Source organism: Acanthaster planci, linkage group LG06, assembly GCF_054643075.1.
Source record: "Acanthaster planci isolate LZ-2023a linkage group LG06, COTS_SCS, whole genome shotgun sequence".
NCBI classification, from domain to species: Eukaryota; Metazoa; Echinodermata; class Asteroidea; order Valvatida; family Acanthasteridae; genus Acanthaster; species Acanthaster planci.
The window spans coordinates 15,758,675-15,784,468 of NC_141782.1; the positions used below are offsets into that span (position 1 = coordinate 15,758,675).

The 25,794-nt window shown below is 40.9% G+C and overlaps 1 protein-coding gene across 1 annotated transcript in view; it reads left to right on the top strand.

The window, feature by feature from the left end:
* Positions 1-25,794, top strand: part of LOC147798879 (scavenger receptor cysteine-rich domain-containing protein DMBT1-like) — a 45,627-nt gene that overhangs the window by 12,104 nt on the left and 7,729 nt on the right. The window contains exons 5-13 of the mRNA XM_087137830.1: positions 1,291-1,611; positions 3,410-3,595; positions 4,095-4,232; positions 5,009-5,347; positions 7,658-7,999; positions 19,752-19,943; positions 20,515-20,652; positions 21,414-21,737; positions 22,908-23,222. Of these exons, the coding sequence (XP_086993956.1) occupies positions 1,291-1,611; positions 3,410-3,595; positions 4,095-4,232; positions 5,009-5,347; positions 7,658-7,999; positions 19,752-19,943; positions 20,515-20,652; positions 21,414-21,737; positions 22,908-23,222 (2,295 nt within the window). The remainder of the gene's footprint in view (positions 1-1,290; positions 1,612-3,409; positions 3,596-4,094; positions 4,233-5,008; positions 5,348-7,657; positions 8,000-19,751; positions 19,944-20,514; positions 20,653-21,413; positions 21,738-22,907; positions 23,223-25,794) is intronic.

Consider the following 25,794-nt stretch of genomic DNA (forward strand, 5'->3'; position numbering starts at 1 on the left):
CTGGCAAATGCAAGTCGAGCTTCTCGATGCCTGTGAGTGAGGAGAGTGGTCTTTCTTGGACGATGCCAATGTAGACCTTCCTTGTGCAGTGTGCGGCGGATTGTCTGCGTTAAAACCTTGGTGCCCTTCTCACCCAAGTTGTTCTGAAGTGCCGTGATTGTTGTTCCGGGTTTGGAAAGGGCCTCGCGGCACACTTTCTTAACCAGACTGACCTCATGACCTTTTTACATTTTGCATATTTTGAGCGCAAATCTGTCTGTTGCAAAGCGTGGACAATGAGGATCTGGTTCACAACCTACTGACCGTCATGTGCACCTGGGTGTGGAGAGTACGGTTCCTGGACACAGAGACCAGCTCGCGATTGTCTTGATGTCTTGAAAAAAATTACGGCAGAGGACAAAGCTCTCTTGTTAAATTTTTGGTTTTATGCAAACAAGACATGATAAAAATTATACACGCACGTGAGTAGGCAAACACGCTTCAGGGAACAAGACGTATTTGTAGCCTTTCCCTTGTGGTCGTACAGTTTGCCATAACGAACATGAAAACTGAAAAAAAATAGTCTGCATTTGAATCAGACTGGGCAGCAATGTTCATTCCTGTTTACATGTTATGGAACGCTCATTAAAAGATGGACACATTGTTACCTGGGAGAGCCACTGAATGTCTATTGAGACTGGAAAATGCATAATAAAGACTCTCTTGGAGACTCACAATCTTAATTACAGTGGGCTGTTGTGCCTGAACACTTGTGAGTTATCAGAACTCAGTTTATTTTTATTCATACTGGGCATTCAGGTAAAAATTTGCTTATTCTGTAATACAAAAATCTCTTATTAATCACTCGATATTGGTAAAAAACTCGGAAGCACATTGTCAAGTACTGGATGTTGTGAAAGCTACTTTTGAAGACCCTCAAAACAAGGTGTCTTGTTTATGAACAGCCATATGGGCACATGTTAGCCAGTCAGCTTAAAGAGATCAGAAGTGAGGGCACAGGTAAATTTGCTGTCAATCTCAATTTAAGGCCATCACTGATAGCCCTGACTGTTAACATAAGTGACATTTAGAATTATGAAGAAGGGGGGTCAGTAACCAGAGGTAACTCACAATATTTTTAATCAAGTGATATGCAACCGTCGATGATCTGGAACATTGGTGTACCAGCTGTACTTGTAGATCTGTGCTGAAGTCTTTATAAATCTTTAATAAATAGATATGTTTTCCTGAGCTTAATTGGTGTTAATGCACTGAAAGATCGTAAGTTAAACTCTTTGCTTCCATTTTCAGAACCAGTCAGTTTGCGGCTTGTTGGTGGCGAGAATGACAATGAAGGACGTGTGGAGGTCTTCTACCAAGGCGAATGGGGCACTGTCTGTGATGATGATTGGGATCTCAAGGATGCTAACGTCGTCTGCAAGCAGCTCGGGTTTGCAAGTGCCGAGGAGGCTGTTCCCGAAGCCAGGTTCGGGCAAGGTACAGGAGAGATTCTACTGGACGATGTGGCCTGTACAGGAGACGAATCTAGACTGGAAGACTGTCCTAACAGCGGTTGGGGAGTGGAAAACTGTTGGCATGGGGAAGATGCAGGAGTGGTTTGCCTCTGTGCTGGTACGTATAGGCCTATGGACAAGATGGTGGTTTATGCGCACTAACCGAATGAATCTCAGCCCAAGTGGCTTGCTGCTGACAGACACGAAAAACTACAAAGGGAACACTGTATTCAATTTGGATACGTATCAACCTTCCTCGGGGTAGGACTTGGAAAAAAGGCTTTTCCATGTTGAATGTGTTGTATTCTTGTATCGCTTATTTGTCCTTGTTGAAGGCAATCCCTTACCCTCCAAGTGCTTTGCTTATGTACTGGCCCTATGACCTTCTTATGTTGTGCTTAATTTTGAGTGCAAAGCTGTCTGTTGCAAAGCATGAAGAATGAGGATTTGCCTATAAAGCTAGTTCATCGTGTGCACCTGGATGTGGAGAGTATGGTTCCTGGACTGAGAGACATTTAAGCCAGACTCATGATTGAGAAAGGGTGTCATGAAAGAACATACGGCAGAGGACAAAGCTCTTTTCTTTAATTTTTGTATTTTTTTTGGCAAACAAGGCATGATAAACTTTGTACATGCACTGGAGTTGACAAACTGTAAAAGAACGGAGATGGGATGAATGCCATTAATAGGACGTCTCCGGAAAATGAAGAATGAGCTCGTGCCTGAAATCGGACGTTGATCTAATTTGAATGTGAATGACGATTGTAAATTAATGGCAAATAGGCCTACGGTTTTACAAATTTCAGTTGGAGGCCTAAGAAATCAAGCCGCGAAGGTGTCTTTTTAGTGCACTTATATAAGTGCATGATGAGCAGGTAGCTTTTAAAGATCAATGGTGTTGGCACTGGTAAGTTGCAGTCAGCCACTTTGGTAGCCTTGCATTGTCTGCCTGCATTTAGTAACACTTCAGTTATGTAAGCCCAGCCTGCGAAGGATTTTAACTAAGAAAAAAGACAGAAAGTGATGTACGCACAGGTTTATTGCATACAACCCCAAAGATGGTGTTTATCCATTCGTTGCTCATCAAGGAATTACTTGAGACAGCAAGTTGTTCAGTGATGATTTCATCGGTTGGGGCTGTAGTTGACACTACTGCAATACATGACAGGCCTGGAATCTGGGTGGTAACTGTGTTGAGAGAATCATCAATTGTGGCAGGAGTTGTTTCCTTCGTACATTCGGACATTTACAAATTATTAAAATTGTGTTACCACTGGACTTTTTTGATTAACTTACTGGGACTTTCCTGTAGAATTACAATATTAAATCCAATGGGAACACACGGTAAACTAATACCCTTGTCAACTTGTTTGGGTTGTAGCTCCTGGGTGTACTTGTAATACTTATTGTTGATAGCTATCAAGAATCTGAGGAGGAGTAAAAGAGTAATTTCGGACGAACTAGTGATGGAGAATCAGGTTTTCGTGGAGTCAAGGATTTTTGGAAAGAAAGTTGAATTATATATTAAGAAAGCAAACGCCGTCTAAGACCAAGAAATACCAAACCGCTGTGATGAAAACTCCGGAGGTTTAGGACCTGGATCATATTGCCCGTGCGCTTAGGCTTGAATAAATAACTTGGCCGGTGCGAGTATCGAAACCCAGTTTCGGTTTTCCGCCACAATTATATTCAGCTAGAAATGTCAAAACTGCAAAAGGGATGTATAGTGTTTGCGGTATAGGTTTTTTTCTGAAACAATTTTTAACAACTTTTCTCCAACACTTAGGAAAAATGGTCTGTCTGTGTTGAACTCAGTCGAAATGGACCTTTATTCCTTACCATCGTTTTATCGTAATGTATTGAAAAACTGACATTACAGGAAAAAGATGATTATGTTTGCTCTGCTTTGTCTTAAGATGTGAGCAACATACGACTAATTGGCCCGGACCCTGGCACGGGGCGAGTCGAGGTGTACCATAACGGCGTCTGGGGGACCGTTTGCGATGACTACTGGGACATTGACGATGCCAATGTGGTATGCAGACAGCTGGGATTCACTCAAGGGGCTGTAAGAGCTGCAAGTTTTGCTGAATTTGGTGAAGGTGTGCTGGTGTAGAATTGAGTTTTAATTTTCATCGCAGTACAGGAACGACATTCAGCTTATCGGGAACTATGCTAAACCTACCTACTAATACAAGCCAATGCCTTATAAAACACAAGGGCTGTTTATTCTCCAACGAAAACCATTTTTCTCTGCCTTGGACCAAAATTAGTGGCTTTGTTTGTCAATCAATTAGAGACAGGAGCCATTGGCCACTTATTTATCGGAAAGACCAGGTGTTTCGTCGGCATTTCTGGAGAGGCCAGTACACCTTGGGGCATATGAATCGCCTAGCCTTAAGTTTCCCTGGTGATATACTTGAACACTAGAAGCAGATGAGATCGCACAGGAGAATTAAGATGTAAATTGTAAAACCTAAAATTTTCTTAATGTGGTGTTTGGGATAAATAAGTAAGTTCTTAAAAAACAGAATGTTTTTTGTGCCTGAGACGAACCAGAAAGTGTCGATGAAAACCATCATAAACGTGTTTATTTTGAAGGCGAGGGCCCGATCTTCCTGGATGATGTTGCTTGTGCTGGCACAGAGAGCAGACTTGTAGATTGCCCCAATCCAGGATGGGAAGTTGAGAACTGTGGCCATAGTGAAGATGCAGGTGTGGTCTGTCTGTTCAATGAAGGTGGGTAAACGTTTTGGAAGAAAGACTTTTGTGTATTTTAATTTTTTCAAGAAAATGACTGACTAGCATCAGCATGGTGTACTGCAGGAGAGACCACGTACAATGCTTGCGAACTTGGCAACCTTGTTTTTTTATATTTAGACACATGTATTTATTTCGACCAATATTTAGCAATAAAGTTAAATTACATGTCACAATTCAGAATTACCAAGAGATCACACACACAAAGCTAGGATGAAGAATAATAAAAATTTAATGGTTTCTTCCAGAAATAATAAAACTTAAGACAAAATTTCCATAGTGTTTGCTGTTTTTATGAGAGTAAGGCATGGTTCAAACTACACACTCATTGGAGCATTAAGATACACAAAAGGAGAACACACACATTTACCGTGTTTATTTCCCCATTGGTCATTATGATACCATTTGTCATTAATTGATCACTCAAAAATCCAGTCTGCATGACCCGGAGTGTTCGTTGTGAATCTAATTCCTGCTTACAGGACTGCAAGGAGTTACTCTAAAAACTTCTGAAGGCTCAGCTGATGAAAAAATATTTACTGCAGCATGTGCACCAGAAGTTGTGTTTTCTAGCTGATGCATTTTTAGAACACGTTGGAGTGTTGAAAAAGCAGCAAAAATTTATAGCCGTCGGGAAACACATGACATTATTGCTGACCACCTAAATTGTATCATGTTCTGATGCTGGACACACTTGGTCCTTAAACCGTGATTAATTGGAGGAGTGAATATCTAATATTTGTGGGTATTCTCAGAGCCTGAAGTGACAGAGCCTGAAGTGACAGTGCGTCTTGTTGCCAGCGAGAGTGACAACGAAGGACGTGTGGAGGTCTACTACCAAGGCGAATGGGGCACCGTCTGTGATGATGAATGGGATATTAGCGACGCTAACGTCGTCTGCAGGCAGCTTGGATTTGCCAGTGCCGCAGAGGCTGTTCCAGGAGGCAGGTTCGGGCAAGGTACAGGAGAGATCCTGCTGGACGATGTGGCCTGTACAGGAGATGAATCTAGACTGGAAGACTGCCCAAACAGAGGTTGGGGAGTGGAAAATTGTTGGCATGGGGAGGATGCAGGAGTGGTTTGCCTTAGTTCTGGTAAGTAAATCTTCCGCCAAAAATAATGCAGTTTATGCGGGAAGAAGTTATCTTCGAGCAAAAAAAAGGTCATTCTAGATAGCATGCTGTTGAGAGACATGAGAACGGCAAAAGAATTACTATATACAACGTGGATACCAGCTTTTATCATGGTAGGCAGAGAATAAGGGCTTTTCCGTGTAGAACACATTGTGTTCTCGTATCATTTCTTGGTAAAGGCGATGCCTTGCCCTCCAACTCCTTTCCTCAGGTATAGACTTGCAGACTTTCTAGTATACTGCATTTTTTGAGCACATATCTGTCTGTTATAAGTGTATAGAGTGAGGATGTGGTCCAGAACTTAATGCATAATGCACACCTATATAATAGACGGAGGGTGTGGTTCCTGGACAGAGGGGCAAAGAGGGGTTTGGTGAGATTGCAACAGAACCCAAGACAAAGGACACAGGTCTGCTGCCATAGTAACAGTTGCTAATTACTGATGCTTCCAAACACAGACTTCATGCCCGACTACAATCCTAGTGTTGCATCTGTGTATGACACTTAGAATAAAAAACTGGGCTGCCCGGCACAATGTGTATGCCAACACACTATATTTTTGCTGTCGTAAAATAATGTTTTACATTTTTCCATTAGATTTTTCCCGATTCTTCACTGTCTTCACGGTATATAAGTACGAACAAGATTACCACATACTGTGGAATGAACATGAAGAGTTTGCCCGCAGTATTGCAGTGTCATTTAGAATCAAACAGCCTGGGCGCAAACTATGCAACATGTAATAATACTGCATTCACCTTAAAATATTTATTGTCCAGCCCCTTCACCCCACAAATCTTGCTTTCGTTTCAAAATGTAAACATGAGCAAATTTGAAAGAATCAGAAGAAAGGGGCAAGTACTGAATGCCTCAGATAGCACCACAGAGAACCTGGAATTCAACCTTTCGCTGGGTCCTACGCTGCAAGGTCTTTACCCCGTGCACTGACTTGTAGCTGCTATGTTTTGCTAAAATTTAAGGCCGTGCCAAATTGTGTTTCTTACAGCGTCTTCAGCAGGGGCTAGGTAATGCCTGCAGTTGACAAGCGTTGCGGAAACGTCATTCACCTCTTATCAATCTCTTAGATTTGGCCATACATAACAAAACATGGTCTGTCAGTGAATTGAGTTGAGCAGTATGTTCTCCTAATAGCCTATTTTTCTCAGGTCCACGGAGGTACGTGCACAAACTCCCTCCTGTCGGCCGTTTGTCCTTCAACTGTTCATACTTTTGTTGTATAAATGAACTTAATGAGGACTTGCATACTAAGTGGGAATCAGTCCCCTTTGGATTGTATAAGAAGATTCGCTATTGGGACAGTTTCACAAACGGTCAACTGTACGCGTGAATGGGTTGCACGCACGCCGATATAGCGTCCCTTGCGTGGTACGGAATGTGAACACGCGACTGATGTCATTGATGCTGCCTGCGAGGAAAATCGCTGCTGTTTTTCACAAGAAAATAATCTTGCCCCTTCTTATGAAACGTGTGACACGCCCCAAAGGGGAACAAAACAAAACAAATACGTGCATGTGATATGCACAGGTTTTATACACGCAGTTCATTGTACTGGATAGCAATGGAAGTAAGAACACCCAAATTGCCCATTGTAGCTTGATTGTGAATCTGTCTCCGGTTGTATCAGTATGGTCCCGCCTTCTAAAGGGGCAAATTTCAGGGTTTTTTTAAAATATTTTTTTTTATATAGGCCTATAGCACTAAGGCAAGCTGTCCAAACGTGCGCAAAGGTAAATTATCCAAACAGTTTTTTGCCCGTGAAGCCCCTACTACTACTTTTAAGTCCTGGCGCATCCATAAACGGCTAAGAACAATGACATCAAGTGGTTTTGAACTCCTTGGGGTATACATTAATGATCTGGAGAGTTTCAAAGATGGCACCCTTAAATGCATATAGGCCAACGCTTTCCCTAAGACAATTTATTGTAAAAATGACATTCTGAAATTTTTTAAAACCAATATCAGTTACAGAGGAAACTGAAGTGGTTTTATTTTCCTGTGAGAACATGCAAAAGCCCAGATTTGGACAGAACGGAGGAATTCTCAATATCATGGTGGGATGGGAAAGTGAAAAGAGACATTTTGGGTTGGTTCAGACAATGTGTAATATATTTGTCTCAGGTACTTTGGAGACCTGAGTTATGTCTCTTCGAGCGGTTAATTGAGTTCAAGGAACTCACAGCATCGCAAAACAGAGAAAATTGAACAACCTTGATTGGCTCAAGCAATTTTTTCTGTTATTTTGTTCTGTAGTTGCTGACTCGGAAGGTGCTGTCCGTCTAGCTCAAGGCCCGAATGGCCCCCACGAAGGCCGCGTTGAAATTTATCACGACAGCCAGTGGGGCACGGTCTGCGATGATACCTGGTACACAGACTACAATGCTCAGGTGGTGTGTCGGCAGCTGGGATACGCCGGGGTCGAAGAGGTCAAGCGGCTGGCATTCTTCCAGGAGGGAGAGGGTCCAATCTGGATGGACGATGTCTACTGTGAAGGCGACGAGGCTGGTCTTGCTGACTGCCCGTTTGCTGGGTGGGGAGTGAATGACTGTGGACACTATGAGGACGTAGGGGTTGTCTGTTTGACAGGTACAGTATACTAAATACAGACTAGGTCATATGCTCAAGCACATGTGTTGGCATTCTATAGACGAGGGTTGGTTTACCTTTTTCACAATACGGTACGCCTGAACATTCTACGTCTCGTAGCTTAATGCATTTATGTCACATTCCATGAAAACGTAACAAATCAAATTTCATTATTTTTACACATTTAGATTAACTCCATCTGTTTGCATTTGGACAGCTTCATTGTATTCTGCCATGAAGAATGAAGAGTCAGTAATAAGAATGAATAAATTTGATGAAGCCCTTCGGATTTTTAGTTTTGATTAGTTTTGAATGTTGCCCTGCCATTGTTTGGAGGATCCAATTATTGCAAACACTATTGTAACCAGTTCTTTTTAATTACAGAGATTTAAATTTGAACTTCATAAGTTTTGTTGTTAAGCCTGTGTTGGTTATACTAGCTTTGTAACAAGTTGTTTTGCTTTAAAGATGTAGTTAAAACGATGAAGGACATTATTCGTCCTATATGTAAACCCAAAACACTACTAATCGAACATTCTTGTCCTTGAGTTATTTAAAAAAAAAAACTTTAGGGCCTTAATTTCCCAGCTGGATTATAAGTTTGTCCAAATTTCGTCGTTGAGGGCAGCAAGTGAATGTGATAGGCCAAAATTATGACGCGAACGTGGGAATCGAATTCAGGCACAGACGCTAAGTAGGTTTCGCTGGGAACTCAAAATTGCTTCGCGCTGCGCTGTCCGTGTAGCAATCATGCATGACGTCGTCATGCGATACGGCAGGCAATGAGCCTCTGCCTGTTGTAGATGTACCTGGGCTAGTATATCTGCCCAGCCCAGTCATGGGTAGCAAACTTATGCGGTACCGGTAGGTAAAATCGGTCGCACAAGACCGAAGTCACTTTAATCATGGAGGAATAAAACAATACATACCAGTCGGCGTTCTGCTGTCTTGTCTAGTTCCCCCCCCCCCCGACAAACGTTGCTGGAATGTTGCAACGCCATTGTTGAAGGTGTCTTCTTCTGAAAGTTCAGGCTCAAATTGATGTGGCAAAACCATTTTATTGCTGTTGATGTCGTCAACTTGTTTATTGACATCATCAGAAGCAACCGACTGAACATTGGCGTCGCTGTCAGGAAAACCACTGACGCTGGGTCTGCCAGCCTCAGCGTCCAACAGTATTGTAATATGTGCTTCAACGTCAAACAGTTGTAGGTACTCCGACTCACATGAACACCTTTTTTAATGAATTAAGATTAAAGGCCAAATTTAACCGAAACCGCCGGACTCCCAATTCTCAAACTTTGGTTGAGCATTTACAAGTAAACAGTAAAAAAAGAGAGAGACTTTATCTCTGAGAAATATATGGGTCTACTCTACAATATAAAACGCGTTGCAGAAAAATATCCTCCATCGTTGAATTACACAAGGTAGGTAAAACCATTGGTTAACTCACTTGAATTTCTCACTTGATAGAAAGTAAAAAAAAAACTTTTCTCGCTCAATCTGTAAAATATTTCTGCCTTTAAAAAAACCCAGATATTTTGCTCTCTTTTTTACGATGATCAGCCAACTATCGTTCAGAAAGTCTTCTGAAAAGGCCTGATTTGCCTAATATTAAAGAAGCAAGAACAGCCGGTGGAAATTCACAAAACCCTTCGAAATCTGATAGAAGAGGAAAATATGTTTGAGGTATAGAGTCAAATAGAAATTAGATCAGTTCGAAGTCAGTTTTCATCTAGGAAAAGGGATTTTCTTAACGCAAATGTTGTGATCTCATCAGTATCCATGCGAGCAAGCATTAATGGCTGCCGTTAATGAATGCCTGGCGAGAAGCACGGCTAGAGGCTATTTGTCAACAGAAATACGATATCGAGATGTTAACCACCTGTGCTTCACATTTAATTTCCTCTGTGCCTACAATAAGTTATTCAGTGGTCGAAAAGGTCATCATGTTAGGAGAATGGAAACACCACTACCCCCCCCCGAATTAATCAATTTGTAAAATCACAGGGAAAACAATGGTTTATCTTCCCTATAAAGAAGCAACGTTTGCCCATGTAATAGCGGGTGGTGTGCATTTTGTCTCTCTTGTATTTTCAGTTCAAAAAATTACATTGCTTTTATCGGGATACATCTTAAATCAAGCACTTTGAGCCTTGTTCATGTTTTAATATATGAAGTTCAAAATTATCCCATATTCTCTTGTTCTTTTTCCTAATGTGTGCAAATTTAATTTCTTGAAAAACTGTTAGACCTACATGTATTTACTCCATTTTATTTATCCAAACCTTTAGAGCACAGGCCTACGTTTCTTTCATTTGCTTATAAGAATCATTTTAAAATGTTCATCCTTACCAATCTTGTGAGTGGTCGTTCACCACAGATTCTGGTGATGTATTTGTTTCTTTCTTGTTGAAATCATTAATTTGCTTGAAGTTTTTTTGAATTCCTAAGATTGTATCTCTTTTGGTTTATTTAATTGTTTTTAAATTGGTTTTTCATTTGGGTTATAGTTTGTGTTGAAAATGACGGCTATTTTAGTTTCGAAATAAAGTAACTATGGCAATTAGAATGGAGATTGAGTTTTCGAAGGCACATTATTTGTGTTTTATAGAAGCACCCCAGCCCTTTCAGGGGCACAGCTACCGTCAAAGAGCCCAGATGACATACAAAGCATCCTTTGATCTCCTTTTTGATTTATGAAAAGTGCTGAAATTGAAGCAAATTAATCCCTCAAGAGTACTTACTGAATTAGGACATTTCAGGCTACACACTCTTAAAAATTTATGCTGTAAATTATTGGTCTACCACCTTCACAAGACAACATCTCTCTCAGGAATCAACTACACTGAAGACTGCGTGTTGCGGTGACACAGACATGGTTGTAACGGTTACTGGTCCACGGCTCCAAAGTGAATTCAAACACTTTGCTTAGAGCTTACAAGTACGATTTTAACTTTAACATAACCCCTGGACGTTAGACCGAGTGTTTTCAGCGTCGGTCAGTGCAATGTATTATTTCACAAGTCCGCCTTTCTCACACAGTAGCAGGCCTCAGCATTTATTTTTTAAACAGTTGTTAAAACGTGGTATCCAGTGTTTTTTTCTCACCTAAGCAATTTTGGCATAATGTAATCATGCTATCACAAGCACACCCCTGAATTTGGGATCCGTGTTACTGCAGGCAGACCTATGTGCTGAAAATTGTATGTCAACCAATGGGATTTGGTACCCGACACAAATTCCTTTCTGTGTGCATTTGTTGTGGAAAGGTGCCCTGCTAAAAGTAAACATGTGCAAGGAACTAACCTCTCCTCCAATAGTTACTTCATGTCCACCATAGCCATGGACTGCACTGCTCGAGACCTTGGGGGCGAGGTCAATACGTGATAATACACTGTATGCCTGCTGACGAAAAACCTGTAGAGGCTGCACGTACGATGCACGAAATATTTTGTTACAAAATGATACTCAGCATTTTTTAGCACATGCAGGGAAACAATTGTTTATTTAACAGAACCCATGTAACAATTGACACTGTCACAAAGTGTGCCCCATTCTCATGGAATGACACTAAGACATCTCCTTCTCTCTCTTCATAATCTCATCTTTGCCATCCATAATTCATCGCCCTGCGTTACGTAGATCACTTTAACCTCTTCCGTGGCCGTGTGATCCCCTCGATTGTCGGGGCGTTACTTACCTCGCGCCCTTTTGTGTCCACTAATTACTGAGAGTTGAGAATTCGCTCGTTGCCCAGCGCCCAAACAGGACGCTGGGAAGGGCCGATAGCTTTGCACTGTGATTGGCTACACTGGGCACGGTTTCTGATCACGAGATTGTCACTTTCTGTCAACGAAGACTTTTTAAAGTTTTTGGTTCACCAATGGCAATGGGCAAAGTGTCGGCAGTATCATGAAAACATGAACTTGGTACAATCACAGTGTGGTAATTTATCTTCTCACTAAGTATCACTGATCACGTGTCTTTTGGCGATATATTTCAAATCATTCGTCATCTTGATCAATTTGTGATGAAAGAATAAAGTGTAGTGAGAATATTTTCAGCAGTGAGGAAAAGAAAAATTATCGAATTGATAACCGCCGCATTGAACGAGCTCGGGTGCCTAGCAGAAATTATCCACAATGCTTTGCGCGTCGTTGGCTGTGACTTAGTGTGACGCATTTCCTTCGTTAAAATCTGTGCAGGGCTATCAGCCCGTCCCAGTGCCCTGTTCGGACGTTGGGTGACGAGTGAAAGTTGAAAACTGCCAACTTGATGAATCTGCCAACCGTTTGTCAAAAGCAAATTAGCTCATCTCCCATAAAAGGCAGCAGCCAATCAAATTTCCCGACTTGTTTTTACATCGTTCATACCTCCATTATAATGAACGAGTCTACAAGTCTGACTACTTTGATTAGTGGAAATGCCAGTTCTGTCTACTTTGATTGGTGTTCATTCGGTATACATTGCGCAAGAACATGTCGTTCATATGCAATAAAGAATAACTACATATCACGGACCGGGGTCTGATTGGCTTATTGACTGGTGGCACACATAATGGGTATCAAACGAAGGTGCCTTATAAGACATTATGCGACCGGCCAAGTGCGACGACCGTGCACTGGGTTTAATAGCTCCATGGTACAGTGAAGGGGTGGCTGACAGGGAAAAAAGTCCGACTTGATTCAAGTCTAACGTATTATGATTCTAGTTTACCCATCACCGTATAATTTCATGGAGTGGGATACAATAGCTTCCGTTGTGCGTATGCAAATAACCTCCAGAACTGGGCATGCGTAATTGAAAAGTCGAGCTGAAACATAGGCTACGCTGAGAATTGATTTACCGCTATGTTTCAACCAAAGACTGGTGCCTGCGTTCACGATCGTTGGCTTGGAAGAGCAAAGAGCTATAGTTTAAAACCAGACAGAAACTGTGATCTATAGCCAGTTGCTCTCTCGGGCGCACTAGGAGAGAGAAACTCCGAGCATAACTTGATTTAAAGTGTTACTTTTTTGTTGATCATTTGGCGAAGACAGGACCTCCATCAAAATGAAGACTTTCACGCTTTTCTTGCTGATCCTTCCAGTGGTGTTTGGACATGGAGGCGTACCTGGTAAGTGTTAGAAATGGGGACATGTAGCATTGATATCCATACTAGCCGTTGAGCCATGGGTTTGTCAAGTGGGTTGGCACTAAAGTCCTCCCGCACCAAAGGATCAACGACGTTTCCTATTATTTTGAAAGCACTATCTTGAAAACTGTCGAGTTTCTGTGTCGTTGCATTTCCCATAAAAATGTACCCTGGGTCACATTCGGTGGTTTTTAAAATTTATTTGGGGATTGAATTCTTTCAAATATATATAGATTAAAATAATTCTCAGATTTTTTAGAAATAACTGTGGTTGTAACATGCAAGACTAAAAAGGACGACCTCTTCCATTGCGATTCCTCATTTGACGCATTTTCCAGGGAAAAATTGATATTTTTGGCTTCGTGTGGGGGATGTGGAGGATTCAAGTTGCCCCTGGAGATCTATTGCCTTTTTAAGGAATCGAGAGCGCTCACGCTTTAAACACAGTACTATCCCCTTTTTTCAGGGGGGATTATTTTACGGATAAACATTGGACTGCCATTTAAAAATCCCCATTTTGCTCCTTGCCACAAACCAGGATTTGCGATTGGCTGGAGGTAGGGTGTGCTATGCCTTCCCAGGTACCACGTATTCTGCTCCCCACAAAATTGCTTTCATAATCCGCGCATGAGCGAGCCGTTATCAGGACTGTAGCAGTCACGTCCAAACCCAGCTAAGCCCACAAAAGACTACCGTACTTCCGAAGACCTTCAGAATTGAGCTCCTGCCGATGTTGTTCGACTCAGATCAATTCTATTCAAAGTCCGGATTTGCAGACTTCCTACCTGTATTGTGCGACTTGACTTGTATACCAAATTAGCAAACAAGTTCTGCCCCAGGCTGATGTTTAGTGACTAGCAAAAAGAGCATGTCTATATGCTGTGCAAATCTAACATTTCCTCCAAAAATAAAAACAAGTCTCAATTTTGTCAACTATATGTTTGTTTATATTTCAAGGCTTCCCAAGTAGAACTTTTAATCCCTATTAACAGATATATCTCATATTTTATGACACAAGCATCTTTATTTCATCTCAGGCGTATATATATACACGTGTTTCAAAAATAGAGATACATACATCTCTCTTGCAGGAATAAATGTCTGTTTGCATGCCATAACGTTTTTGCCAACAAAACTACGTCAGTTCAATTTATTTCTTCCAAGCAACATACGCAGAACAGGTGTGTACTGCCCGCAAATACGTGCGTTCACAATGGTTGCGTGCCGATGATATAGCAACAGGAAGTGCATCTGTTGGTGTGTCTCTATTTATGAACAAAACTGAAGCAGTGAGCAGTGTTGGCGAGTTTTAGTTCCCATCGATAAAAATGCCCTTTTTAATGCTGCTGAACCTGTTGGGATTTCCTATAGGCCTACATAAGAAAATAGTGATTGCCTTAAGAGTTTCCTTGGGAAAGCAAGTACTGGTGTTTGTTCCCCACATTTTTTTACCCTGACCGATCGACCCTCCCTCAAAGTAAAAAAAGGGGAAAGAACCATTAAATGATAAGACAGTAAAGCCACAACAAGCACTCTTTGCTCAATGGTAAGCTGGGCCATCTTACTAACAGTTGCTAAACAAGTGGCCAAATGGTTCCAAATGTGAATACCGTTTACTAATGCATCGCCCTATTTTCTCAAGTATAAATAGATTTTGCACAATCTGTCCATAATCACACTGTATGAACATTGTTATCCAGACTAAATAGGACAGTGACATTCCATTCCGTACATTTCACTTCAATGAATATTCAGGGTCAGGTTTACTTTTCACACTATATGTAGACCTACGTGATGACATGTTGAAAAAAAATTAACGGTACTATTTTGTACCTGTATGGGGAGGTCAGTCTGAAGCTGGTGCTTGTCAGTATTGGTTCTGTGCCCAGCAAAAAAAATATATTGTGTATACAATCATAATTAAGTGAAATGAATATAAGAATAATAAGGAATGGGTGTTAAAACACAAATTATGAATTTGCAATCTTAGAAAAATAATAGATTAAAATGTACACACTGGCCATCCTCAACCAATTTTGAAAGTGTTAACAACTTAGTTTCACAGTGACAGTTATCTCTTTTTATATACCCGTCTCATAACGCACACTGAGAAGTAGATGTTTATAATATTTAAAAGTGATCTTTAGCGTCAACGGACATAATTATCGAATGTGGTTCTAAGTAGTTGTCCCTGGTATGTTACAGTTGATAAATGTGAGGAGGTTCTAACTTTATTTATCAATAAATGTTGCTGAATTATGAGTTATTTGGGTTGGTTCATCTATAATTAGGGCGGGAAAAATAAGTCACTGGGGGCCATTTACTCACTACCCCCGCCATAAAATTGTTTCAGTTTAATGCTGTGTTTGAATGTGATCATAATGGCTTAGCCTTTACGTGTCGCATGTGAGTTCTCGACATAAAGTTTTCCAAATCGGTGAAGCTTGATTGAAGGAAAGCCACCAAGGTATCCTTTGATAGCATTTCGCTCCAAATTTTTGACAAACACATAGTCATACAACACACAACGTGGTCAAATTAAGCTTTTGTTTCGGTATTGCTTTGTTTCCTTGGGTCGCACAGTACCATGCAATCATTCTCGACTAAAAGCAGATTCTGCAAACTGAGCCGTTTCACAAATGCGAATTTCAGTCGGTCCGCGGTAATCTGGTATACTTTTGGAAAGCGGTTCACAACCCCCAATTATCTCATGACCATCCACTTGCACCCCCTTGCACTTTGTGTGGTGAGTGCCCGTGTCCCTTTACATGGTTGTGAAAGTCTCGTATGTGTTTACATAATACATGTGTATCATTTTGTCCTGATAAAGCACTTGCAAAAGTTGCACTCTGCACGCAGATTTTTCGTCATTAAATTGTTTTAGACGTTGTACCTAGATGCTTGGGAAGAGAAGATACCACAAATGTCGTTAACCCACAGACTGATCGTTTTTATTACACTGCCTCCTTTCAAGCTTGTGCATTGCATCACTCTACCATGTTTCCGCTTACAGGCATGGAATCACCCATTTTTAAGCCGAGCGTGCGAAGAATCGTGTTGTTCTAAGTTTTAAATTGCCATAAAACTTCAGGTCATGACAGTGCTGTACAGATGTCATGGAAACCTTAGAGAGAAAACAAATAGCATCTGCGTCAAGTTTCATACTTAGGAACATAGCCATTCCCAGTTTGATTACGTTAAAATAACACAAAACAATGGTAATTTAACTTGGTCTTAATCTTATGTCACATAAATTTGACTTGTTGCGTATTATAGATGAGTCAAGTACTAATTATGTTCAGTACCGGTAACAGTATACCCTTTTGAAAACATGAATGCTTACACTTTTCACAGAAGCCCATCTGTGAATGAATTATAAGTCAATTTTGTACCGACGTGTAATTTAACTCTGTATACTGTGCCCCCGAAGGCTTGTGAAAAAAAACCACCGGGTACTGGTACGTTTGTCGTTTTTCACAAGCCTATGGGACACAGACTTGAGCGTACAGTGTAAAAATACACGTCGGGCGGGCAAAAATCCACAATTAATTTACATCTTCACGGCGCAAATCCATATTTGAAATAAAATTATAAATTCTATATGAATTACTTTCTCCTAGGCGTTAATATTTCTTTAGTAGAGGAAAAAACCAAACAGTAATCATACTCCAGAAAAGCCAGCTTTTGCGGGGATGGGTGAGGTGTCCACAGGGTTGTGATGGGATACACTTATATATGTATTTCAGGTGAACCCTCCTGTTCGTTAAAAAGACTTAGCAACTCCAAACCACAAGCGAAATATACTGGTTTTTCCAAGTTCCTGATCGATTGAAATGAAAACTGTTCTTCTGGTATTGTTTGGCAATGCAGTATTTTTCAGTTTCATTTTGAAAAGTAAAATAGCTTTTTACTCTACAAATGTAATTTTCAGGATATATCTAGAAAAGGAATTTTGGTCAGATTTCCGACGGTGTTCTTTGACATGTTCGGACGTTTGTCAAAAATCACAGGAGTAAAAAATTTGGAGGGCGGTATACGTTATTCTCAACACACGATTCCCTATTTTTCCATACTCTGTACTGTCATATAAACTCTTGCAACGAATGACTATCGAATCAAAATTACCTGTAGAGTCGAGTATAATTTGCCGCAGACTGAACGTATATTTCGGCAACAGGTAGGTGTGCGTTCGGTCTGTGGCTGTTTTACGCTGTCGCGTTGAATCGAAGACAAAAATGGGAAAAGTGCAGAAGCTGAGAGATAATGACGTTAAAATTTGTGCCCCCACCGCTATTTTGGCGGTGTTTTATTGTAAAAAGTGAAATATGGTTGTGCGCATGTCCCACTTTTGAAGCCAGGTCAAACAAAACACATGATTCATTAGTAATGACCCGACGAAGAGGGGCCTCAAAAATCTGGGTGTTTTCATGAAAATTTACATTTGGGGCGGTTACTTTCGCAGAAGTTCATTTACAGGAGTTCTCTTGATGTAATGGATCCTCGAAACAGAAAAATATCGGTAAGACTGGCGCGAAACTTGATCTCCGATACGACAACAAGAGTTTCGTCAGTCACTGACGAGGTCTCGTTTTCAGGACGAATTTTATGGCTGAAGTATTAAGCTTTCCCAAACTCAAGCTCCATGTCATGTAAAAGAGCAGGTTATGATCTCTTCGAATCAGGTATTTTCATTATGACAAACCTCACAAAAGAGGAAAAAACATGCACTTGAATAATTGATTTTCGTAATCCTGAGCGGCGTTTCCCGCGATATGTGCAGCGCGATCTAGTATGGTGCCAGTTGGGGGGTATTCAGTTGTTCATTGACCCATTTGGCCATACGTGACTCTAGACCGCAACTCGCGGGGGTAAACGCAACGATCTTTAAAACAAATGTGTGTTTTGTTAATATAGCACAGAAAAAAAAAGCTTTAAATGTCTAAAATCATTTTATTTTACCCGCAAATGGGTGACTAAACTGAATAAAATGCTCTTAATACTCGTAACTGTGTAAATTAAGGAGAATGTCGATTTCTGAATACGGCAAATCACGGAGCACGTGACGCAAGACATTTGTGCCTCTTCGTGGAAACGAAAATATCCCATTTCTATAAAATACACGTTGAAGCGGGCTCACATCTACAGATTTGTGTTACTTCGTGATGTTGGTGACGAATTATAGGCTGCAATACCTACATCGAGATTTCTTGCCTTAGTCGTGTCGTTCAACCTGTTTCGTAATTTTTGAAGACCTCACCCTGCACTCTTTTAATTACAGGTTATGTTTCCAAATTGTTTCTGATTTGATGGAATACCTATGCGTGGGAATATTTCAATGATAAATCACTCTACCATACAAGCCCGACGATAAATAAAACACTCGTGAGTACAGACGTTAACATTAACACGATAGAATTAACTGTATCCAGATATATTCGAAATTAACTGCATGGTAAGCTATGTCTGGAAAAGAAAAACGGAAGAAAAATTAACCATATGGTTGTGGCCACAGCCAGTTCCCATAAAGTTGTGCGTAACTTAAAGCCACAGCCAAGTGATTTAGACGCGGCCTAAAGGTGCTCGTGGTTTCGCCACTCGCACTGTTTTTTTTTTTTTTGGTGTTCAGAGCTGAGCATCCAGGGTGCCACGCGCGCCTTGACTAAAGGCTAGTTCTCCATTGACGCCCCGCCCTGTAGAGTTCTATCTAATGAGTCCAACTTTATTGTTTATTATAAAACTTATTTTCTTTTATATCACTGTTTTCTGTGAGCCCCTATGGTTAGCTGTTCTTGTACACTCTATGTACATCAAATTGCATTTTCTGTACTATAAGATTTGGGAAAATTCAAAATGTTTCCCTGCGTGGTTCTTTACGTTCATACCCCATTAGTCCAATTTGAAAAAAAAAGATCATTTCCTTATTTAATGTAAGACTGTAGGACTAAAGATGAGAGAATATAAACTTATCTTTTCCTTATTTCTTTCCCGTTTTAGTCCTTTGATTAAGTTTGCATAGGAAAAAGCTCATAGATTACTAATATCCTAATATATTAATAAGTTGCCAGTGGTTGTTCTGACCACAGCGCGGAAATTTGCAAGCTCTTTTTTTCATGGATTAAAGAGGAAGTTTTGTCGTAAATCCTGTGAATTGTGTCCCCCTTTTTGGTGTTACTGATTAGGAGGACAAGATCCCACTAGTTCACGCTACAATAACTTCTTTCCCAATTAGCGAAATTTAGGAGAATTTATCGTTCTGTATTAATTCAATTGGATGTATTAGAGCTGAAGATTAATTTCGTGCTTACATTTCATCTTACAGGATAAATGATTGGTTTTTAGATGAATGAAAAATCTGTTGTGAGTAGAAGTTTCCTTTAGTTTCATTTTCATTATGGCGAGTTGCGTTGGTTGTTTGGATTCTTGTACTGCTAATCACTAATATCTTCACGTTATCTCAATGAGCAGAGGAGTAGAGTTTTGGGGTAATTTCGGAACGAGTGTTCATGTTTTTCACGGTGGGGGCAAGGATGTTTAAGGCGTCCTCAACCCCGTTTGTGTCTTCATTGTACAGTGCATTTAAACGTATTTGTATGAAATTTTCGCTTTATAAATAATTCCGGTCAGATTTTTCTGAGGGAGATGTTCGACTGTATGGCCCGGACCCCAATGTGGGGCGAGTCGAGGTGTACCACAACGGCGTCTGGGGGACCGTCTGCGATGACGACTGGGACTTTGACGATGCCAGTGTGGTGTGTAGACAGCTGGGCTTCACTAACGGGGCTGCAAGAGCAGCAAGTGACGCCAACTTTGGTGCAGGTACACCGTTGCAGTATTCAGTTTTGATTTGCATCACTGTATCAGGAATGGTGTCTTTCTTATCAGAGAACTATGCTGAACCAAATAATGCAGTCCAGTTCCTTTTAATACTGCAAAAGCTACAGTTCTTTCTGCTTTGAGAAACCTTGGATCAAAGTTAGTGTTTTCTATGTATCGCACCTAGAAACGGGTGATGAACTTGGCACGTTATCGTTATTGCTTACTGTAATTCAGGAGCCACTCAGGCTATTTATTGCAATGGGCCACTCAGGCTATTTATCGGAATTGGCCATTTAGGGAAAAGGCAGATATAGACTTAGGGTATACGAATCGCCTACCATTTCCATGGTGGTTCACCACAATAATACATGTAGGAAGAGGTGTCACCATACAAGGGATTTAAGCTGTAAATTGTAAAGCCTCAGATTTAGCCTAAGTGAGCGAGGATTTGTGCTTGGGATTAATAGGCAAGACTGTTGCCAAGGAAGTTCTTTAAAAAGATCTGGATATGAATTGTGCCCGTGACGAACCAGAAGGATGAAAATCATCAAAAACAATGTTTGTTTTGAAGGCGCGGGCCCGATCTTCCTGGATGATGTTGCTTGTGCTGGCACAGAGAGCAGACTTGTAGATTGCCCCAATCCAGGATGGGAAGTTGAGAATTGTGACCATGATGAAGATGCTGGCGTAGTCTGTCTGCCAGATGAAGGTAGGTGAAGGTTTTGGAAGAGAAACTTTGTATAAAGTTGTTTCAAGAAATATGACTATTTCTAGACATTTTGTGTACAACGGGAGAGATCCTATTCAATACATGTGAACACTACCAAAAATATTTTATAATTTATTCAAATCTTTTTATTTCAACCAATATTTAGTTATAAAGCTAAATCACATGTCACAAAAAAGGCCAAACGAAAATAGAAAGCTGAAACATAAATATCAAGTTTAAAAGTTCATTCCCCTCAGAATTAAATGTAAAATGTTTTTGTTATGCCAGTTATGTATGATGAAAATCACACAAGTATTTGATTAGGAGAATACAGAGTGAAAAACCACATGTATTTGCCAAATTTCCCTTGTGGTCTTGTGGTACTCAAAAAATCACTCAAAAACCCAGTCTGAATATGACTGAGAACGTTGACTGTAATTCTGATTCCAGTCCCCATGGAAAGAACAAAATGTTCCTCCCTTTTATAGGCACAAGCAAAAACAAAACAAAACAAAACAAAACAAAACAAAAAAAACCACTTTTGGTTTTGTGTCAGTGAGATCTCGCCTGATGATTCGTTTATAAAACAGGTTGGTAGTGGGAAAAAAAGACAAACTTTAAAGCCACCGGGAAACACTGACCTCCTCAATTGTATCATGTTCTGTTGCTGGAAACAATTGCTTATTAAATCTCACACTGATATCAAACTGAGAGAATACTGAAAAACAAACACAACTGCAACATTTCTTTGTCATTCTCAGAGCCTGATGTGACCGTGCGTCTTGCTGGCAGTAACCATTACAACGAGGGGCGTGTGGAGGTCTACTACCAAGGCGAATGGGGCACCGTCTGTGATGATGAATGGGATATCAGCGATGCTAACGTCGTCTGCAGGCAACTCGGATTTGAGAGGGCAACACGTGCCGTCAGTGAAGCCGGGTTCGGGGAAGGTACAGGGCGGATTCTGCTGGACGATGTGGCCTGTTCAGGACGTGAATCTAAACTGGAACTCTGTGCAAACAGAGGTTGGGGAGAGGAAAACTGTGACCATAGTGAGGATGCAGGAGTGGTTTGTCATGGTTCTGGTAAGTACATGTTTCACCCAAAATTGCAGCTTGTGCTGGTAGACGTTATCCTCTGACTGAAGTTCAGTCGATATAACATGCTATTGAGAGACATGAAAACGGCAAAAATATGCAATGTGGATACGCATTTTTTTCTATTGATGGGCTGAGTATAAGGGCTTTTCCATGTTGAGCGCATTGTGTTCTTGTGTCATTCCTTGTTAATTATGACAATCCAATATCCTCTAAGTACTTTGCTCATGTACTGATCAGCAGGCTTTTTAGATACTGCACTTTTGGCGCACATCTGTCTGTTACTGAGTGTAACAGAGTGATCTGGCTCGTACCTTGTCCATGCTGAGAGTATGGGTTCTCGACAGAGGAGCAAATCTAACCTGATGATTGAGGGAGTTGATCTCAAGCAAACTTAAGGTAGAGGGCACAGCTCTCTCAAAAACAAAGCGATAATATATTTGTATTTGGGGGGGGTTGTCATGGAAGCGAGGCGTGATGTGCTTTTAAGTAGACAAACACATTTAAGGGAACCAGTCTCATTTGCAGTCTTCCTTTTGTGGTCGTGCAATTTGCCATGACTTGCAAGTGAGTCAGTCTGCAAGTGAATCAGACTTGGCGGTGAGTCTCCTGCCTTTTTTTAAATTCATACTGGCAAAGTAAAGTAAACCTTTGCCATATCTGTAATCACAAATTATTTAGTAATTGCTTGATATTGCTCAAAGACTTGGAAACTTACAGTTTCATTAGCACATTCCGTAGTACAGAATGTTGTGGCAGCCATCTTTGAAGGCCCAAGAAATTCTGCCCCACAGGTGTCTTGTTTGTGCTCAGCCATATGGGCCAAGTCAGTTTAGAGGGATCAATATAGCGAGGGAACTGGCAAATTTGCTGTCACCCTCACAATGGGCCACCACGGATAGTCCAATGTCGTCCTGCATGAGTGACTTTAGAATTACAATGGAAGGGGCTGTATTGCAGACTGGAAGTAATTCGTGTTATTTTAATCAAGTGATCTGCAACTGTCCGTTATTCGGACCTTTGTTGTACCAGCTGTACTTGAAGATCTCTGTGGAAGTATGGAATAATTAGGTATATTATCTTGCGCTTAATTGGTGTTTAAGTTTGAAATATTGAAAGATCACAGCTGCAACTCTTCACTTCTATTCTCAAAACCAGTCACGGTGCGGCTTGTTGGTGGTGAGAATGACAACGAAGGACGCGTGGAGGTCTACTACCAAGGCCAATGGGGTACTGTCTGTGATGATGAATGGGATATCAGCGATGCTAACGTCGTCTGCAGGCAACTCGGGTTCGCGGGTGCCGCACGAGCCGTCAGTGAAGCCGGGTTCGGGCAAGGTACAGGACAGATTTTGCTGGACGATGTGGCCTGTACAGGAGATGAATTTAGACTGGAAGACTGTCCGAACAGAGGATGGGGAGTGGAAAACTGTTTTCATCATGAAGACGCAGGAGTGGTTTGCCTCAGTTTTGGTATGTATATGAAGAAGATGGTGGTTTTAGGAGCGTGCCACTTTATCAAGTGGCATGCCGCTGACAGTTATGAAAACTGCAACAGAAGTATGGAATGCAATGTGGATGATAAGAACCTTCCTCGTTATGGATTGGGAAAAGGGTTTTTCCACGTTGAACGCATTGTATCACTCTTTGTCCTTGTTGAGGGCAATTCCTTACCGTCCAAGAACTTTGCTTATGTACTGACCTCATGACTTTCTTCCATAGTGCATAACAATTGAGCGCACATCTGTCTGTTGCAAAGCGTGGGGAGTAGGGATTTGGGTCACATCATGCACACCAAGATGTAGAGAGTGTGGTTACTGGATACAGGGACAAAACCAGCTTCGTTATTGTGAGATGAGAGGATATCCTCAGAAAATAATTTATGGCAGGGGAAACAGCTCTCTCGCTTAGTTTCGTTGTTTTTCCTCAAACTAGGTATGATAGAAGTCAAACAAATGCAATGGAGTAGGCAAATACACTAGGAGCCAGTCTCTTTGCAGTATTTCACCATTTGCCTTGACTTGCATAACCACTCAAAAAAAATCTGCATGTGCAGCAGAACATTGGACGTAATTCTCATTCCTGTTTACATGGATAAGAGATGGACATATTGCAACCTGTGAGGGCCATTGATGTCTATACACAGACTGGATAATGCTGAATAATGAATTTCTAGGAAACTCAAAATACTACACCGGGCTGTTGTGTCTGACACCTTTAAGGGAATTTTAAGTGAGTTTCTATTTGAACTGGGCAAATAGTAATGTAATATAAGTAAAATAAGTAAAGGTTTTTTTTCATTTTTAACCTAGAAGTTATTTGGTAAATGCTTAATACTTCTCAAGACTTTAAATTTGAATTACATAACGTGTACTAGAAACAATAGCAGCAATCCCTTAAAGCCTATACGAAATCCTGCCCCGAATGTGTCTTTTTAGTGCAGTGATAAGTAGCTAGCTATTGGAGATCAGTGGTGTTGGCACCGGCAAGTTGCAGTCAGCCATTTTGGTATAGCCTTACATTGTCTGCCTCCATTTAATAGCACTGCATTTATGTAGACCCAGCTTCGGAAGGGATTTAACTCCTGGAAAAAGAGGAGAAGTGATACACACATAGGCTTGTTGCATACAACCCGACAGATGGTGTTTATCCACACGCTGCTCACAAGTTGTTGATTGCATTAACAACGAATCTATCAATTGCAATGCAACATCAATAAAATCTATCTAACAATCATTGTCATTCGAAAAGAAAATGAAATTACAACGTCAAGGAAGTTACCAGATGGATTGTACAATTTCAGGAAACAAGGTTACAGATACAATGGCACTTGAATTGTTGTTCCCCGCTGGTCTGTGTTTTCACGCAAGTTAAATTAAAAGAAGCCGTTGAAAAAAATACTGGATTGAGAGAGCACTCATTAAATATGCACCAGAAAAAATGTTCTTGGCCCTACTAGTTTCTATTTAATTTGGTCAACTTCAAGTACAGATAAACAATTTCATTATCAGGGCTTCTGGTCACCACGCTTTGGACCCCTTTGGGTAAAGTTTAACTCTTTAATGCCTTCTAAGTTGGAATGACAGCGCTCATCAACTCAATAATGTGATGCTTCTTTATAGAATCATGGTACCCGTCCCACCTTTTGAGTATCAGCTCCCACCGTTCATGAAGGGGATGTGTTTGTATGCTATGTATGCCCAGCTTTGCCAGTCCCCGGGATCAGCTTGCTGCGGTGTGGATATTCTTGTTTGGTCCAGCTGTTATTGATGACTTCTTCGGTTGGGGCTGTAGTTGACACCAATGCAAACCATGACATTTCTGGAATCTGGGTGGCGACTGCGTTGAGAGTAGCATTGTAGCAGGAGTTGTCTCCGATCGTACAATCGACATCTACTTTTCAAAGTCCAGAGGCTACCTTGAAAGTGTGTCAACTTCCACGGTTGGTTTGTTTTTGATTTTGAAATGGAAGTCTGACAACTCAACCCCCCAGTGGTATCCTGTGACACTAAATCTACCAGAGGAAAGCAAATACGTGAGGGGGTTGTTGTCGGCATATAGTATGAAAGTCTTGGTATGGAAAAGCTCGAAATTTCGTCCAGAATTATAACGACCGGAGTCGATAACTCGACTCGCGGCCATTCAAGTCACAAGCTTTAGCGACTCGACTTAAGTCCCGACGGACAAATGACTCAACTCCAGTCACTGTGAGCCAATTAAATTAAAATTTATTGCAACTGCAATCTTCAACAGAAGACCCAAATCTAGTAAAGTTAATAAGACCCGAGTCTCAAAAATGAAAGCAAACTTCTTAAAACAAATGCAGTGACTAACAGTGGAGGTTTATGATGTTCATGTCATTATTACATGTGACCGACCCTATGCAGAAACCAAGAAGTAAATTTTAAATGCCCCAAATGACTTTCTCATTTGTTTTATTTATCGTATTGTGTTCAAACATTGGTGATTCGAATTGACTTGGGCTAAATACTAAACTCGACTCGACTTTTTTACCTTACAGTGACTCGACTCTATTTGAGTCACT